Source organism: Chroicocephalus ridibundus, chromosome 3 (genome assembly GCF_963924245.1).
Source record: "Chroicocephalus ridibundus chromosome 3, bChrRid1.1, whole genome shotgun sequence".
In the NCBI taxonomy this organism is placed as follows: Eukaryota; Metazoa; Chordata; class Aves; order Charadriiformes; family Laridae; genus Chroicocephalus; species Chroicocephalus ridibundus.
Genome location: NC_086286.1, coordinates 69,181,227 through 69,197,299, shown reverse-complemented (window position 1 = coordinate 69,197,299; position 16,073 = coordinate 69,181,227). Strand labels below are relative to the sequence as shown.

The window sequence follows — 16,073 nt, the reverse complement described above, 5'->3', positions numbered from 1 at the left end:
ATTGGTAGAAGGAGAAAATTATATAATCAGATTCCTTTAATACCAGGTCTTGGACACTTAAATACTGTACTCAAAGTAGACTGGTGCTTGCAATGAGAGGGAGTTTTTCCCAGCTGCCACTTGGTTCTGCACCCAGGAGAACAAGGAACCTCCTAGCCGCTGGTCCTGGCAGAATCAAGGTTTACCCTCTAAAGTAGGGAGCAGCTCCATGATCTCAGCCCTTCCAAATTCAGAACTAAGCAGAGTTGTTGTCCTTGTCAGAGGCAGGTCTTGAACAATCTGTGAATAGATGCACCTCCTAGCTCCTACACAGTCCTTAATTCATCAGGAGCTGGGAGCTTCTGATTACAACCCTTCACAGTGAGCTGAAAAGAAAGATACTGTGTGTAACACCAGATCTATGAAGCCTTGTACTAGCTTTCGCTATGTTCTGAGTTTAACAGAAGTTATGAGCCCTTGTGGCACAGCTGTAAGAGTTAAACTGACCTCTGTGCTGGACAACTGCTTCTCTGTCTGCGTGAGCTCAATAAGAGATGGGCACTCCTACTTGGCCTAGAAGCTGATAAGCTACCAGTTGTTCTCCCTTTTTTGATGCAGGAGCTCCTGTTGAGTTTAGACCCACACTCCAATGTATTTCGCCCAACTCAATAACTAGTACTGGTATGTATCAGAACCAGCCCATGAGGCTTTCTAAATAATGAAAATCAGAAATAAACCTGAGTCGTTATTTTAGACCCTGATCTGGATCGGAATTTTCTGAGATTCTGGAGATATATTGATCGTGCGAACTCCCTGAAATCAGCAGCAATGGCAAGGAAGCTAAAGCTTTCATCTCTCTATGGACGTTCTGTTTCAAGAGGCAGAGGAGGGCTTGTTTATTATTTGGTGTGAAACCAGTGCCAGTGGGGTAACCGCCAACAGATAAATGAACCTAACAACAGTTCAACACTTTATAGTGGAACAATAAAAAACAGTAACAGGAAACTAATACTGAAGAGTCACTATCATAGGATACCACATCATATCAGAGATTGCATGGTTGCCCTTAGACCAAAAATTACCTAGTCATAACACAGTCTTCTGAGTCTTAACAGCAATGAATGTGTTAAAACAAAATTGTGTTAGTTAATCACTCAATTGGAGGAACACATTATGGCTCAGATGTTTGATTTCTTTATTGTACGTTATCTTCTCTCTGTAAAATGGAATAAGTGGTTAGATGTCCATAAGCTTATAGTGTCTTTTATTACTTGAACAATAATTTTTTAAAAAAAGTTTCTTTGGCATGCATACTTGGAGATGCTTCTCACAAGAGGTAAGTCAAAATCCTTAGAGGACTTATTGTGCACGGGAAAGTGTGGTGAGAGTGGAAAACACAGTAGTTTGCATTAATTGCTTGCTGGACTGTTGTAATATTGACTGCATGATTTGCCTCTTACGTGCTTGCACTGCTGTAATGATCTGAATTTAGTGCTGCATTTGTTAATATTAGACACAAATTTATCCTGACAGTTTTATAGATAGACATAGAAGTATTTAGTCTTGCAAAATATAATCATGCTCTTGAAATATTTCCCATAGCTACAGTACATTCCCACAGCTACTACTATACAAGTACTGGAGTAGCTTAGTCCTGTGTCATCTACTCAACTCTGGTACTCACTTGATGTAGTTTCTCTTTTCAACCTGATTACTGTGCAAGAGGTGTTAATTTGTACTGAATGTTCACTTATCAATTGTTTACTCACTGAGAATACTTCGTCACTTCATAAGCTGTTCATTTTTTTTTCTTACTGGTGTGAATTGAGTTTATCTTTAACACATAGCAAATTTTTAGCATTTTATTAACAACCACTGACAATTTTGAGGGTGAATAGATTTTAGCTTGTTTCATTAGTGAAATAATGTAAGAGGAAAAAAAAACAATAAACCCAAAACAAAAACAAAAAAAACACCAAACCCAAGAAACAAACATCAAAACCCAACTATTTTCAGATCTGAGATCACTTATTTGCGTCCTGCAAAATGATTATAAGGTCTACTTACCTTCTTGACCAGCTACAGAACAGGTGTTTTTTCTATAAAACATTCGGTTGGCTGTAATACTTGCTTTTCCTTTAATTCTCGCAGACTTCTAAAAGCAAGCACACAGATGTCAAGAGCTGGGCTTGTAATAAGCTTTTATTTTGCCTTTTTTTTTCCCCAATTTCACATAGAAATACAAACCAGAATGTAGTATGCCCACAGTTAACAAATGCAGAGAAGTTCTAGTGCAGTTCAGCTTATGTAACAAAATACTGTGAAATAGGAGGAAGAAGTCTGCAAATGGAAGCCGTGGAAATGCAAAAGGAAGACTTAAAATAACAGGATCTAGCTTTCTGCACCCACTTCTTACTGCACTAATCCAGCATCTGTCTTGTCTCCTTTGCAGTCATCACATGAGTTTCATGGTGTATTAAACTGTAGTATTCATTTTTCTTCGTCTCTCTGTATTTGACTCAACTCCTTGCTATATGGAACAGCCAACCTACAGAATAAGTACGACATTTAGATAACTGTGAAGACTTTAAACAACAGAAAAGATTTAATTTTGGGGTGAAAAAAATGTAATTGTTGAAAATTACTTCTCTTTTTCTACAGAAACATACGTGTTGTTTAGTGGGGTTTTTTTAGTCATTGAGCTGCCCAGGAGTGTTGCTGAAATAATTACGTACTTGTAAAACTTTAGGTACAACCCTCCATGTCTCTTAACATCACCATGAATTCCTTGTTTCACAGTCTGCGGCATCTCCTCAGATGTTGTTTAGGTTTGCCAGTCCTGTGTAGCATCTTTATGCAGGGGAACAGAAAGGCATTCCCACAACTCTGTTATTAAGGATGCAGAATTTTCCTGTCTGCAACATAAATGATACAAGACTTTAAGGTTTTGAGAATTTCTTGTGATAGTTAATAGAAAGCAAGAGGTAGGAAAATGCAAACTCCTTTTGATATATGCAGAGCACACCAGTATTTTTCATGCTAAAGAATATTTGCAAGAAAGGAAGCATACATGAAAAAGTTATAAGCTGGTTAGTGGAAGGAGGTAGGGAAAAGCATTTCTTAAAAGAAAACTAGCAGTATTTTTAACTAGACTCTTTCTACTGTCTGCATCACAAGTTTAGCATGCTTGGCCATGCTGTTATATGACTATAAAGTATGCAAATTATAAGATTTCTTTAGTTTTTTCTTACATTCAAATCCACAACCACACTATACTTCTTTTAAGTGTTCCTTAGATTTTCCAAATTACCTGTCCACTTTTCTCCGACTTCATCTGAATTCCTTGTCTAATTTAGGATTTTATATTGGCTAGTCCACAATGGCCAACGTTAATTATTTCTTATTTTTCTGGGGTAAGTCTGCTAATTTTGCTCTTCATGTTTCATATTAAAGTCTCCCATTAACAAGTCTTTCCTGTTTCCTAGTTGTTGTTTCCATTTTTTTCTCACAACCTATGCTTTTGGGGTAAATTATCTGAAATTAGTGTTACCTCTCACAGAACTGTATGTGTGCCATAAATTTTCTAACTCAAACATACATCTTAAACATTTAGCAGGAATAAATAAGCTTTGCCGTTCTTCCCCCAGCTTGTGATGATGAATGCACAGGACTCCTTCTCAGTGACCTGGATCGGTTAAACCAGATGATCCTGAGTGTTAACCTTAGTGGTCCACTGCCTGCTCCATATAAAATATTGCATGGTTTTGAGAACATGACACAGGAATTAAAGGTATGTTCACAGTATTCACATACATACAGGGCTTCAGTACAACTGTACTTCAATCTGTTCAAACATACAGCCATGAGTAGATTCAGGAAAGGAGAAAAATTCAAGATTTTATTACTGCAATCTTGCTTTGGTTGATAAATAGTTATTTCAGTTATTAATTTTGACTTATTTTAATAAATAAATCTCACAGCAGTAATTTGTGTACATGTATGCAAGGAATTGTACTGCAGGCACAGAAAAAGTGGTCGTATACAAATAAAATAGTGTTCATGCTGGTGGTCCATAAAGCAGTTATGTATTTTATATACTGTATATTCCCACCATACTTAAAAGTTCTCCACTAAACTAGGTAAAGCTGTCAAGATTCCTGAGAAAAATATGTTGGGTGGATATGACACAAGAGTCAATGACAAAAGGTAGTTGCATACTGTAATGAAAAGGAAATTTTTGATGCTTCTCTACAATATTTGGAAGCACTGAGATCCATTAAATACAGATTTTCGCTCTCTCTCCTCTCTTCCCTAATAGCATTTGCTTTCACCTCAGCGAGCACCAGAGAGACTTCTTCAGCTAGCACAAGAAAATCTGGATACCCTGGTGACAGAAATGGATGAACTACTGACAAGAGTAAGTCTATGATCACGTTGGGGTCTATGGGTTTGGTTAAGGCTGCATAATGACGGAAGTCTTCTGAATATGAATTAAACATGAGTGAATAGATGAATTATAAGATGCTTCTCAATCTATGTTTGAAATGGCAGTGAGTCCTCTAACAACCTCTTTTTTGTGGGCCGATGTATTGAGATATATTTTCTGCAGAATTTTATAGTAATGTAAGAAAACTTTATAATACTCATACAGAGCATTTGGACAAGCTGATAGCAAAGGAAAGAGTTCTTGATATAGCATTTATGGGCTTTGCCATGACTTCAGCTGTAGCTTATGTTACAAACATAATGGCAACAAAACCATGGGAATACCACACAGTATCTCACGTCTTTGACTGGCTCAGGCTTTCAGAAACTGAACTGCCTGGTTTCCTTCCTTTTCTTCTGAACATTAGTACTGTCTCTGGTAAGGCTATCCGCTTTCTGCATCAGCCACATCATCTCATATTCCCTTTCAAATCTCCTGAGTCTGACTGTCTCAAGATAGTTCTCAGCCTGTTTCTCTTTTAAGATTGCCTGTTGCAATAGCAAGAGCCTGGAAAAGTTTTGATGTTTTGCAGTTTAATTTTCTGTGTTCGGTTATCTGTTGTCCTGGCTTGTTTCTCCGGGAGCTGTAGAGGAAATGGAAGCCTAACCTGATTCACTTATTTTAAAGAAATTTTAAATTTGGATTTAAAAATGGAAGTCCTGGTTCAACAAATAACAAGTTCTCATTAAGAGTCAATGAATGAAGTAATTGAAATGGGGACAATATTTAAAGGGAGAAGTCAAATGTATGCACAAGGTGTGTGAGTTTATTTAAATATATGTGTTCTATATTTCATTTATGAGGGTAGTGAGAGTCTTCTGGGTTTCAATCGATGTGCTATTTACTCTTTTTATTAGGAATGTTTTATTTCAATATAGACCTTATTTTGGTCAGTAAAAGACATTGTCTAAGAAAATAATATAAATTGTGCCACCTAGTGGAGGAAAAAATAGGAAAATGGACCAGCCGCAATAAAAATACAGCTGCCCGAAATATACTAATATGAAGGACTAACAAAAATCATGTTCATGAGTTGTGCTCCCCTGCACTGAAATAGGCAAATGAGAAAGACATGCATTACTGTACTTATGAATATACACCTGAGAGAATTTACCTAAACCCCATACAGTTTTAACATCCTGTCTTAAAATTGTTCGTGGTTTACAGAACCAAAATTCTCAGAGAAACTAGTTTATTTCAACCTATGAAAAAACCTATGAAATCATGGGTAGTTGGTAAGAAAGCATCTGTACTGTGCTTGCATATGTATGTGTGTATGTGTGTGTCTATACACATGCATACACAGGTATCTATACATACTCTCATTGTAAGTATAAAGAAAGCTTGCTTTTTCACATTTGTTTGATTTTTTATTTTTCTGCCAGAAATAACTATGGCAGTTTTAAGTCTAGGTGGATTTTTAACTCATGACAGCCCTACAAGCAGGGAAGATGTAATTTCTTTTATTAAGATTTGTCAATCTTAGGCTAAGACAATTTTTTCTTTTATTTGGCATAGTTGCTCTTTTTAGTATGCTTTTCCAATTGCCCCCACCAAAAATGAAATAAATTTTAATCCCCCATGGAGATGGCCTAAAATAATGTTGCAAATTCTGACCTTCTGTAGACTTACTAGTCTTGGAAGGAAAAAGGTTGGAGGTGTGATTTTAGGGGATTTAGTGTGCTGGCTAAATTATCACCGCTTCCCTTTCTGCAGTTTTCTGTTACTGCAATGATTAAGTAGCCTTATGATTTCCAGTTATTCTTACAGAAATTTGTTAACTGGATTGCAGTTGGGTTTTTTAATTTGGGGACTAGCAACTGGTGGCAAGAAGATATAGCTGAAAACCATATAATGGCTCACACTTGGAGCCATTTTAGGATAAAACGTAGAAGACAATAGCATTTAGTCTACAAAACCTTTGGGTTTTTTGCTTCCTTGTGGTCTCTTTTCAACCAGTGATCTCTTACATCAGTGCAGTACTCCCTCCCCGCCCCCCATCATATTCTTTCCTTCTTTCACTCCTCTATACAGAAGATCCTCACGTCTTTCTCACACTAACTACATTCTTACATGTTGGCATGCACATTCCCACATCTACCGGCAGAGGCAGACCTCAAACTCTTCACTTCCTTTCAGTTCACTACCTTTAGTCAAAACCCCCTCTTCCCTTCTAATTAGGTACATTCAGAGCTTTCACGAAAGGCAGGGATCAGAGTCACTGCTCTTGGTTGAAACGCCTGCTTTAACTTTGTAAACTTTTTCATTTCTCCCATACCACTGAATTTCTCAAGCTCAAAAATTTCTGATAGTAGTAGCAGAGGCAACTTAGTTCTTAGTTTGCAATAGTTGGAAGCATTTAGAGGGAGAGCCAAGAACTTCTGTCTGTACAGTGAGGTCTGTATTTACTTCTCCTTCTGTGGTCTGCAGCTCACTAGCTGGAGAAATTCCGGTAGGGCTCCCCTCCAGATGCCATCCAGAGGAGTTTCTTATGGCTTGATTAAGACCTCACAACAAAACAAAACCACAAATGTTTGTGTAATTGCTAATACTTGCTAATAGTCTAAGTTGCTAAGTGGGACAAGGCCTTTCATGGAACGTTCATCACTAAATATAAGCTGTGGACATCACCAAAGCAGGTTCGCTGATACTTTCTTTACTAGATTCCCATGGCAAGGATCTCATTTATGCCAAAAAGACTTATTTGTGTCCAGACTTCTTGAAGATTCATTCCTAACCCTTGCCCTGAGTCCAGTCTGCCTGACCCTTACTGCTCCCCCAGAAAGAGTTTGATGTGACTGTTTAACTGTTAGGAGATGCTGAAAACGGACCTTATAGAAACGGTAAATTGTAGTAAACTGAATATATAGAAAATTAGTAGGGCTTTATTAACAAATGGAAACACTTAATTAGACATGGAATGGCTAGGTAGAGTGTGAAGGAAGTTTGCTATTTAATTCAGTTTATGGGGTTAAAGCTAGACTAGATAATGAAGCAAAAGGTTATTTTTCAGCAAAGCAAATTATGGCAAAATACAGAAAGCCTTCAATGGAGCTGAATGGGATTTCGGTACTAAAGAGAACTGTCACTGAGAGGAAATGAAAACTGTTCGATGACAGATTAATGTGCACAAAAATGTAGTATGTGCCATTCAGTCATAAATACTGAGACATTAAAGTGGCCAATTGAAATTAACATGATTATGGAAAAAGTAATCAAAACTAAGAAAAGTATATATAAGTTATAAAACACCATTAACAGTAAAGGACTTAGAAATATTATAGAATATAATAAAATTGAATGTGCAAATTCCAAGCAAATAAGCCACAAAGAATCAAAGGCTGATTGTGGACGATTTGACAATAAATAATAAGGTAGTTCTCAATTACATGAAGAATAAAATGACATCAGAAATGCCAAGCTGGGTTAGAGCAGTGGTCCATCAAGACCATTGTGTATTTTTGCCTTTTTCCTATCCTAAATGCCTCTTACAGCTCACTGTTAGAACATTTTAGTTCTGCATCCAGGCAAGTAAAGGGGTTTTGTAAATCTTAGAGGAAGGAAACAATAGCATAATTAAAGATGTATAAATGTGAAAATCCTTGTTCTTCTACTGATATAGAGATGAAAATGGAACTAACTCCCCCCAGACAGTACAGGTTCTTAATTCTCCCTGTATAATTCTATTTACCTGAACCATTTTCATATAAATTACTTTCAGAGTAACTACGCGGAAGTAGACCAAAGCTGTAAGTGGTATAATGCCAGGGATTTCATTTCAGAAACCCAGCTGTCCTGTTGTATCTTGAGGGCTTCCATCTAGAAGCTAATGACGAAAAAATAAATGTGTTAAAGCAATATTATTTCTCTTTGACTATTACTGAAATATGTATGGGGGGGGGGCGTAACTGAGAAAACGGTTTCTACAGCTCAAGTCAGAGAAAACCTAAGCTCATTTTGAATTATTGACCTTCTAGCCATTTCCCAGAGACTGGAAAGATCATAATGCCCTGCTTTGAGACATTTCTTGGGAATGCAATCCTCAAAGAAAAAACTGATGGGGTTTTTTGCGTTTGTTTTTTTTTTGCTTTACAATACAGTTTGAAAAGCTTTGTTGCTTGAAATGGTCAGCTTCTTTGTAATAAAAATGGGTCCATTTTGTAAATAGGGACCTTGAGAGCTAAGCAGAATGTCTTCAGATGATTCCTTTCCTGAGCATGTTTTTCAGATCTGCAGCAGACATTTGTCTTCATCCTGCTGCTGCTGTGATTCAATAAAATTATGAAGCGTTTAGTTACACAAAGCTAAAATTTTACTGAGCACCCCAATATGTTATAAACAAACATCTTCAGGCATTAGAGTTGTAAAAAACAACTCTTCTTTTTTATTTCCTCTCTTTCTTGGTTTAATTAATGTATTGATTTAATATTCTTCTTGCTTGTTGGCATGAACTGTCTCTTTGAGAACACCTTCGGGGAGGAAGCAAAGAGGTCATGATATCTGCTGCACTTTGTCAATCGAAAAGTGCGCAATTGTGAAACTGTGGAAAGAATTCCCTGAAGAATCTATTAAAAGGTTCCAAACAACGTTTCTTTAAGCAAATTCAGTGAAAAATTTCATCCTGTCTCTCTTTGTGTGCTGTTGCACATAACTAGGGTTTCTAAGAACCTAAAATAAAGCCTTCCAGTTTCCACTTAAAGGAAAAGGTAATAAAATTTAATTGTGTACTTGAACAGGGCATGTCATTTCTCATGCATCTGATCAATAATTCATTGATTGCCTTTTGCCCAAGGAAAGTTTTGTTCATAGATTCAGCCAGTAGGAATATCGCATAGTGTAGCCTTGTCCTGTTTATTAATTATACTTTTCCTGAATTTGGATTACTAGGCTACCAAGGTGACAGCAGATGGTGAGCAAACCAGGCAGGATGCTGAGAGGACTAATGACAGAGCGAAATCTCTTGGACAGTTCGTCAAAGGCATTCTCCAAGCTGCTGAAGGTATTGGAAAAAAAAAAAAAGCCAGTTGTTTCTCAAGAAAACTGAAGGATGGTGGGGAAGAGGGTCTGAGGGACAGCGAGGAAGAGCTTATTCACTGAGAAGTGTCATGTGGTTTAAATGTTGAGTGAAGAAACTACAGTCAACTATCTCTAGACTTTTTGCAGTCAACGGGTGTAGTTTATATAAACAGTGCATTGGTAATTATGAGCAAAGACTAGCGGAATATTGAGTATATTTCTGCAGGATTTTTGCAGTTATTTGAAGAAAAGCTATTATGATGAAGTAACTAGCATGGCTTAGCTTTTGTTTATTTTCAAAGCAGTTAAAAACATGTATTGGTAAAAAAGCTAGACGTAATTTTAGCACTTGGTACATTACACTTCATCTTAATTTCCCCAAATTACTTCAAAAATACATTACTACTTGCTGTTAATGAACATCTGCTGCTTGGAATTTGCAAGCAACTCCTAACCCTACCTATGTAGTGGCATGGAGCCAACTCTCTTCCACAAGCTGATTCACTGCACTTACAAATGCAGTAAAGACTTGTGAGCAAAAGTATTGTGGGTGGCTTTGAGAAGCAAGACCTATGTAATACATGAAGCTATTAAATAAGATAATGGCTGTAAAATATGAAAATGATTGGCAATCACAGGCAAGTTTTTTACTTGAAAAATACTGATCTATTCTTTCTTCCTCAGAGCTTCCCACTACAGTACTGATTTCAGAAGTTATGTTTCTGAAGGTCCATTCCATTGAAAGGGAAAGCTTTCACTTTTGTCCAAGTGCTATAAAATACGTTTTATATTGCTTTTCATGTAACACATCCCAGTACATGCCCTGTAGCTGAACTGAACAGCAATTTAGGATATCTTTAGGACATACAACTTTGACATGAAATAAATGTGGGGAAAGCAACAAGAAAAAGTAAGCGATTTTTCAATAATTTTTTTAAACAGAAGACCAGGTTTTTCATATATCAAGATGAATTCGGGATGACAAGGGCTAAACCAATTTTTTGCTCCACAGAGTTTATGCCTAGTGTTTGTAACCCAAAAAAAAGTTTCCTCAGACAGGTTTAGCAATAAGAAGTGCTGAGGGGGTGCAGTAAATGTATGTGGTATCTTAGAAGTAGACAAAGACTTCAAAATCAATGTGTTTGCCTGGTGGCCAAGTTAACGTTTTCAGAACAGACGAAATACAGGAGTACAGAACTGAAAGATACTTCCTGAGTTGCTGCATCCGCTCCCCTGTTATCATAAACTTTCTAACCTTCATCTTCAAAGTAGTTCCCACAAATACACACAATCTGAACAGAAGGCAGATTCGGAACCCTGCATAACTGCAGACCTTCTCATTTCCAGCTAAAAATATTCATGTTTAGTTTATTATCTTGTGTTCTTTTGCTAGCCTTGTTCTTTAGTTCAAATAGGGCTTTTCCTCTCCCTCGTGCTTCCCCTCCTTCCCCCAGCCCCAACTATGTTCATTGAGAAGAATCATATTCCCCTTCAGCCCCCTTTTCTCCAGACTAAAACACTTTATAAGATTATTCTCCCAAATCTCCTGCTTACCTTCATATAATTTCACTTTCTCTGTTCAAAATTTGGTTCATCTTTCATGACCACAGGTAACAAGCATTGACACGAGGTTGCTTCAGTGTCTTGCACTTCAGTAACAGTAAAACCTGCCTATGTCAGCTCTTCTAATACATTCTGGGATAGCATTTTAGCATTTCCTTTTCTTCACAGCTGGGTGCCATTGGAGATTCATAACGTTCTACGTTCTTCTCATTCATACCTTATATCTAACTGGAAAAACCACAGTTTACAGCTGAAATTTCTGTTGTTATTTATTTCACAACCCTTGTATTTTCTAATATTGAATCTCCCTCCGGTCTGATTACTTCAGTTTTGAAGGTCACCCAGTTATTTCTGCATGTCATTCCAATCCTTCTCTATTAAGACTGTCTTAGAACTTTTCCTCATAAGCATATTTTCTCAGTAGACTTCCTTTTTTTTTTTTTCCTTCCCCAGCATTGTTAATGAAAATATTCAAATGGATTTGCTATTAAACCCTATAGTCTGACATGTGCTACCTTAGGAAAAAAAAATAGAAACACATTCATTTATTCCACAACCTATTTTCCACTTACTTCCAAAGCAAGTTCTCAGGCCTTAGTGGAATTCACGTTTCTTCAAAACAGACACTACATTTGCTTGTTCTCAGTCAAATGGTCTTCCTGCTGGATTTGCAATGTCATGCACCAGATCTTTCAGGTTTCTAGAATGGCAGTTCTCTGGCCATTCCGGCTTGAGTTCTTCAAAATGTTCTTCTTCTGGTTGTGATAATTTCTATATCCTTTTGCCATCCTCAGCTGTCTTCCTGTTCAAGATCACCATCTTTCAAAAACTGAGGAAAAAACTTTCTCCTTAGGATGGTGCCATACCTAGATTATTTTAAAATTTGAAGGCATTTTAACTGCATATTGGCCCTATACCTACTTTGTCTCTGCTTTTTTTGATGTATGAGACATTTCTAGATTCTTCCTTAAAGACTTTATGTCCACTCATGATGTTCTGATTGAAATGAGCAACCAGTTTCCACGTATTCTTTATGACCATTCCTTGTCCCCATCCCTAGATTATAGGTTACTGAAAGTTATAGTACTTTGGATCTCTAGGAATGCAGGACTGTACCTGTGACTCTCTAGTACTTGTTGCCAGTAGGCAACAACTTCAGGATGAAATGCCATGAAAGGACCTATTACTTTCCATTGACTGAAAGTAATGCTTGAGAAGGCAGTGCTCAGAAGTACATGACTGTAGATCTGACAGATACCTCCCTAAATGTCAGGGAATCAAGGCATTCTTCAAGCCATAAAAGCTTCTTATTACAAGTGAGAAGTTTGTCATGATTTGTTGTAATGACCATACTTGGGCCATTGATCCATTTCTACTGAACTGATTACTGACTTTCTGAACTTCTGAGTACCTGTAACTAGTTTTCCCTCTTAACTGTGGAATATCCCCAGCTTTGCACTTCCTTGTATTCGTCTATGTCAGTGCACCCAAATCTTTTACCACCACTGGACTCTGATCGTTTGCAGTATATTAAGACTAGAAAGTAAAGATTGTTATGGGAAGAGGAGAATGGAGGAGAAAGATACAGCTAGGTATATTTTTTTCTGAACCTAATAAAAGCTGAGATAACATATCCATTTTCTATTTTAAGGTAAATATTCAAGGAGGTTAAATTACTATTTATTTATTCCAGACTTAAAAAAACCCTAATATATATATGCTTATTCCTGGCCCGAGGTCACCTAGTAATGATATATAGCATAAGCAATCCGTGATCCATTTAAGCAAAGTGTAGTCTTTTCCAGTCCTCACTACCCCACATATAATCACTCTTGATTAAAGATCAAAATCTCAGTTCTCACCAGCAAATCAAATCATTGGATTAGAATTTTCTTCATAATTTGCTCTAAACCTACACAATGTGGAGATGAAATAGTAATTTATTTGAATTTTTGGAAGACAGATTTTAATTTCTTCAATTAAAGATTTACTTTAAAACATTCAGAAGTATCCGCACAACCAGGAACTGTGCTATTCTGGAGAAATCAGTTACTTGGGAGCCCTGTGCCTATGGAAAGGCAGCAGTACTTTTAAAAATTGAAGATGGAGCTGATTGTTGTAAATGATCTAGTTGCTTCTGAAAAAATATATTGTAATATGTTATGGTGTGCTATGGCAGAAAGATTTTAGTCTGTCCATGAATGTGATACCATGTGTACAGCTTTATCAGTTAGGAATAATTCAGCTGTTCCAAACACATAATACATTTATAGTGCACCATCATATATTCCAACCGTCATACCCTTCTTTTCCATTTCTGGGAATCTGCTTCTAAACCACATGAGAGGGTTTAGACATCTGTGGGTGTCTTTCGCTCCTCTTCACTCTCCTCCTTTTTTCTGAAATCTCCCAATCATTTATTCTTCCTAGCACTGTTAAGTCTGAAAGCTAAAAATTACATATTTCGAAGTTCTCCAAAATAATTTAAATCTAATTTTCATTGCTTATACTGCCTGCACCTCTAATTCTATGAGCAATATACCAGATTATCTTCTGCTGTTTTGAAGGTTCAGTGCAAATTCTTTCTTTCAGGGGGAGGAGGAGGGGAGCAATATATTTCTTATACCAGATATAAAGGCTTCTTCACTTTAATTATTGTGCTTAAAAGTAAGCTATAATAAAAGGTTTGAGGAAGCATATAACATGTTCTCATTTGTTACTGATCATTGGATTAACCATCCTTTATATTTCACAACAGCAATATCTGGTACAAGTTGCATTCCATTTGCTGATAAAGTTGATGGGCAGATGCTTAAAGCCCCTCTGATGTTTTTATTTACTAACTTCCCACATAAATATTTTTTGGCCCCCTGCAGCTGCAAATGAAGATGCTATAAAACTGAACGAGACACTCAGAACCTATGACGAGACCTTGGAGAAGGGTCTTCCAGAGCTGCAGAGTGAGGCCGAAAGAATGATTGCAGCGTTGAGAAACAGAGCGCTGAATATGCAAGAAAGAATAGCTCAAGATGAGTTAAAGTGAGTAGAGAGACCTCAGGCTTCAGCCTCCCGGTGATAATGTCTGACTCTTGTAAATGTGATTGTCATCTTTTCGAATCAAGTTTTCAAGCTGGGGTTTACAGAAATGTGATGGAAAACAAAGTCTAATACTTCTTATCTGTTAATGTAGCACTTGCATTTTTGGAAATGCTTACATATGTGGAAAGCAATCCCTAGGAAATTACTTCTCTGCTCCACAGGTACCAGCAACATTTCTAATCAAATTCTAAACAATTCTTCTTAGGTTTTTTTTAGCTTCTGCTTTAGACCTGATGAATGGCTTTTGTACTAAAAAGCTTGTCAAGAAGCTTGGGTTTTTTCCTGGAAAACTAATTGGTCTAATAAAAATATTATCAGTCTGCAAAGTTTGTCCAATAGCACAGTCATTCAAAAGGATGTATTTTGCCATTTATAGAGTAGTGTATATCAAAATATTCCAACTCAGTGGCACAGTTGCCCACCATTTGGTTATTTAGCTACCAGTAAAAAAACCCAAGTATATATACATATATAATTATATTGGTTTTATATTTATAAAGCATTTTGCAAATTGCTGAAAATTTACTTAATCCAGGAAAATATTTGGCTTGAAGTTAAAATTCTGCTAGTCTGTTATGTCTGTATCAGTCAGACCTGGCGTATTTCTAGAGCTAGGGCTTGCTTAGCACTTCTCCAGAGCAAACAACCAGCAGGTAATCCAGCCGAGCAGCTACTTAGTCCATTGAAGTTGTGATGGCTCGGTAAACTGTTTGGGATATAGGTATTCAGGCCTGAAAATATCAGTTATCAGGTGCGTGCATACTGTAAGGAGATGTAAATAGAATACAAGATTAGCTAAGAATTCCAAATAGTATAGAATCAGATTTACACTGCCTATCTTACACTTTATAAACCAGATCATTTTCTGAAAATCCTACCAGTACAGTATTTCTTCCCATAATTCGGATGGTTCCGCTTTCTGTTCTCTTGAGAAAGGATATATTGCAAACTTATTTTTCAGCAATGTTTTATTGCTTTTTCTTCTGTTTTCACTGAGTCTCTTCTATCCCTTCTTAGAAATAAGCCAGGAAAAAGTAGGGATGAGAAAAATTTACCCAAACCTTTGAAAGTGCTGCCTGCAATTTTAAGGCAGACTCAGGGGAGGCCTTTCAAACAAGGTGTTCTTAGTCCTCAAATGCTATCAAATGCTACAGCCAACATGAAACTGTCAGACTAGCATGAAATCATTTCCAACTCTAGCCCAATAGCTAGAGTAGGAAATGCAGTAGGGCTTTTTTGAGGGAAAGGACTTCTCTCCCTCTTACCTTTCTGCCTGAAGTGTGCAAAGTGAGTATTTTTGTTTCCTGATAAAGGAATACATTTTATATTAAAAAAATACATGAATATACTCACTGATTTTAATCATAGTTGTATGGTTTATCTTAAGGATAGGATTACCTCTTTATAGGCAGTCATTGAGATCCAAGAAATTTGGCAGTGAACTCAACAGCAGGAAAATGAGTCACTGTGAATTACAGGATGGGGAGGAAGGATCCCTAGATAATATTTTCTGAAACTCTTCTATAAAGTACTGCCTCTAGAAGAAAAATGTCTTAAAACTGCTTAAATAATTTAGTAAGATAGTGGATAGGATACGTTCTGCAAGGAAAAAGGGTGAAGAAAAATTAATTGTTCTGAAAACTTTGTGTTTGTACATGCATGTGTGTGGATCTCTGTGCTCACATGTATTCTTACAGACTCATTTAGAAACATTTGAATAGCTCTGCAAGTCTCATGATCACTTTGAAGTAGTTAATCATGTTTACTCTTTGGTGAGATGTCTTTTGGCAGTGATTGTATTCTGCTTTCAGGATTTTGTTCAAAAACAGAACGACAGGAATCAGTGGATTCTTGTTGTCTCTCCTGTTCTCATTGAATTCTCAAAAGTTTAATGAAGAAGACGAAGTCTTACTTCTTTTATAGGTGGCAA

General features: G+C 36.8%; 1 protein-coding gene across 6 annotated transcripts in view; it reads left to right on the top strand.

The window, feature by feature from the left end:
• LAMA2 (laminin subunit alpha 2) overlaps positions 1-16,073 on the top strand; it is a 383,003-nt gene that overhangs the window by 287,580 nt on the left and 79,350 nt on the right. For all 6 annotated transcript variants that reach the window (XM_063329629.1, XM_063329631.1, XM_063329633.1 and 3 more), the window contains 4 exons: positions 3,627-3,769; positions 4,298-4,396; positions 9,353-9,464; positions 13,921-14,083. In XM_063329629.1, the coding sequence (XP_063185699.1) occupies positions 3,627-3,769; positions 4,298-4,396; positions 9,353-9,464; positions 13,921-14,083 (517 nt within the window). The remainder of the gene's footprint in view (positions 1-3,626; positions 3,770-4,297; positions 4,397-9,352; positions 9,465-13,920; positions 14,084-16,073) is intronic.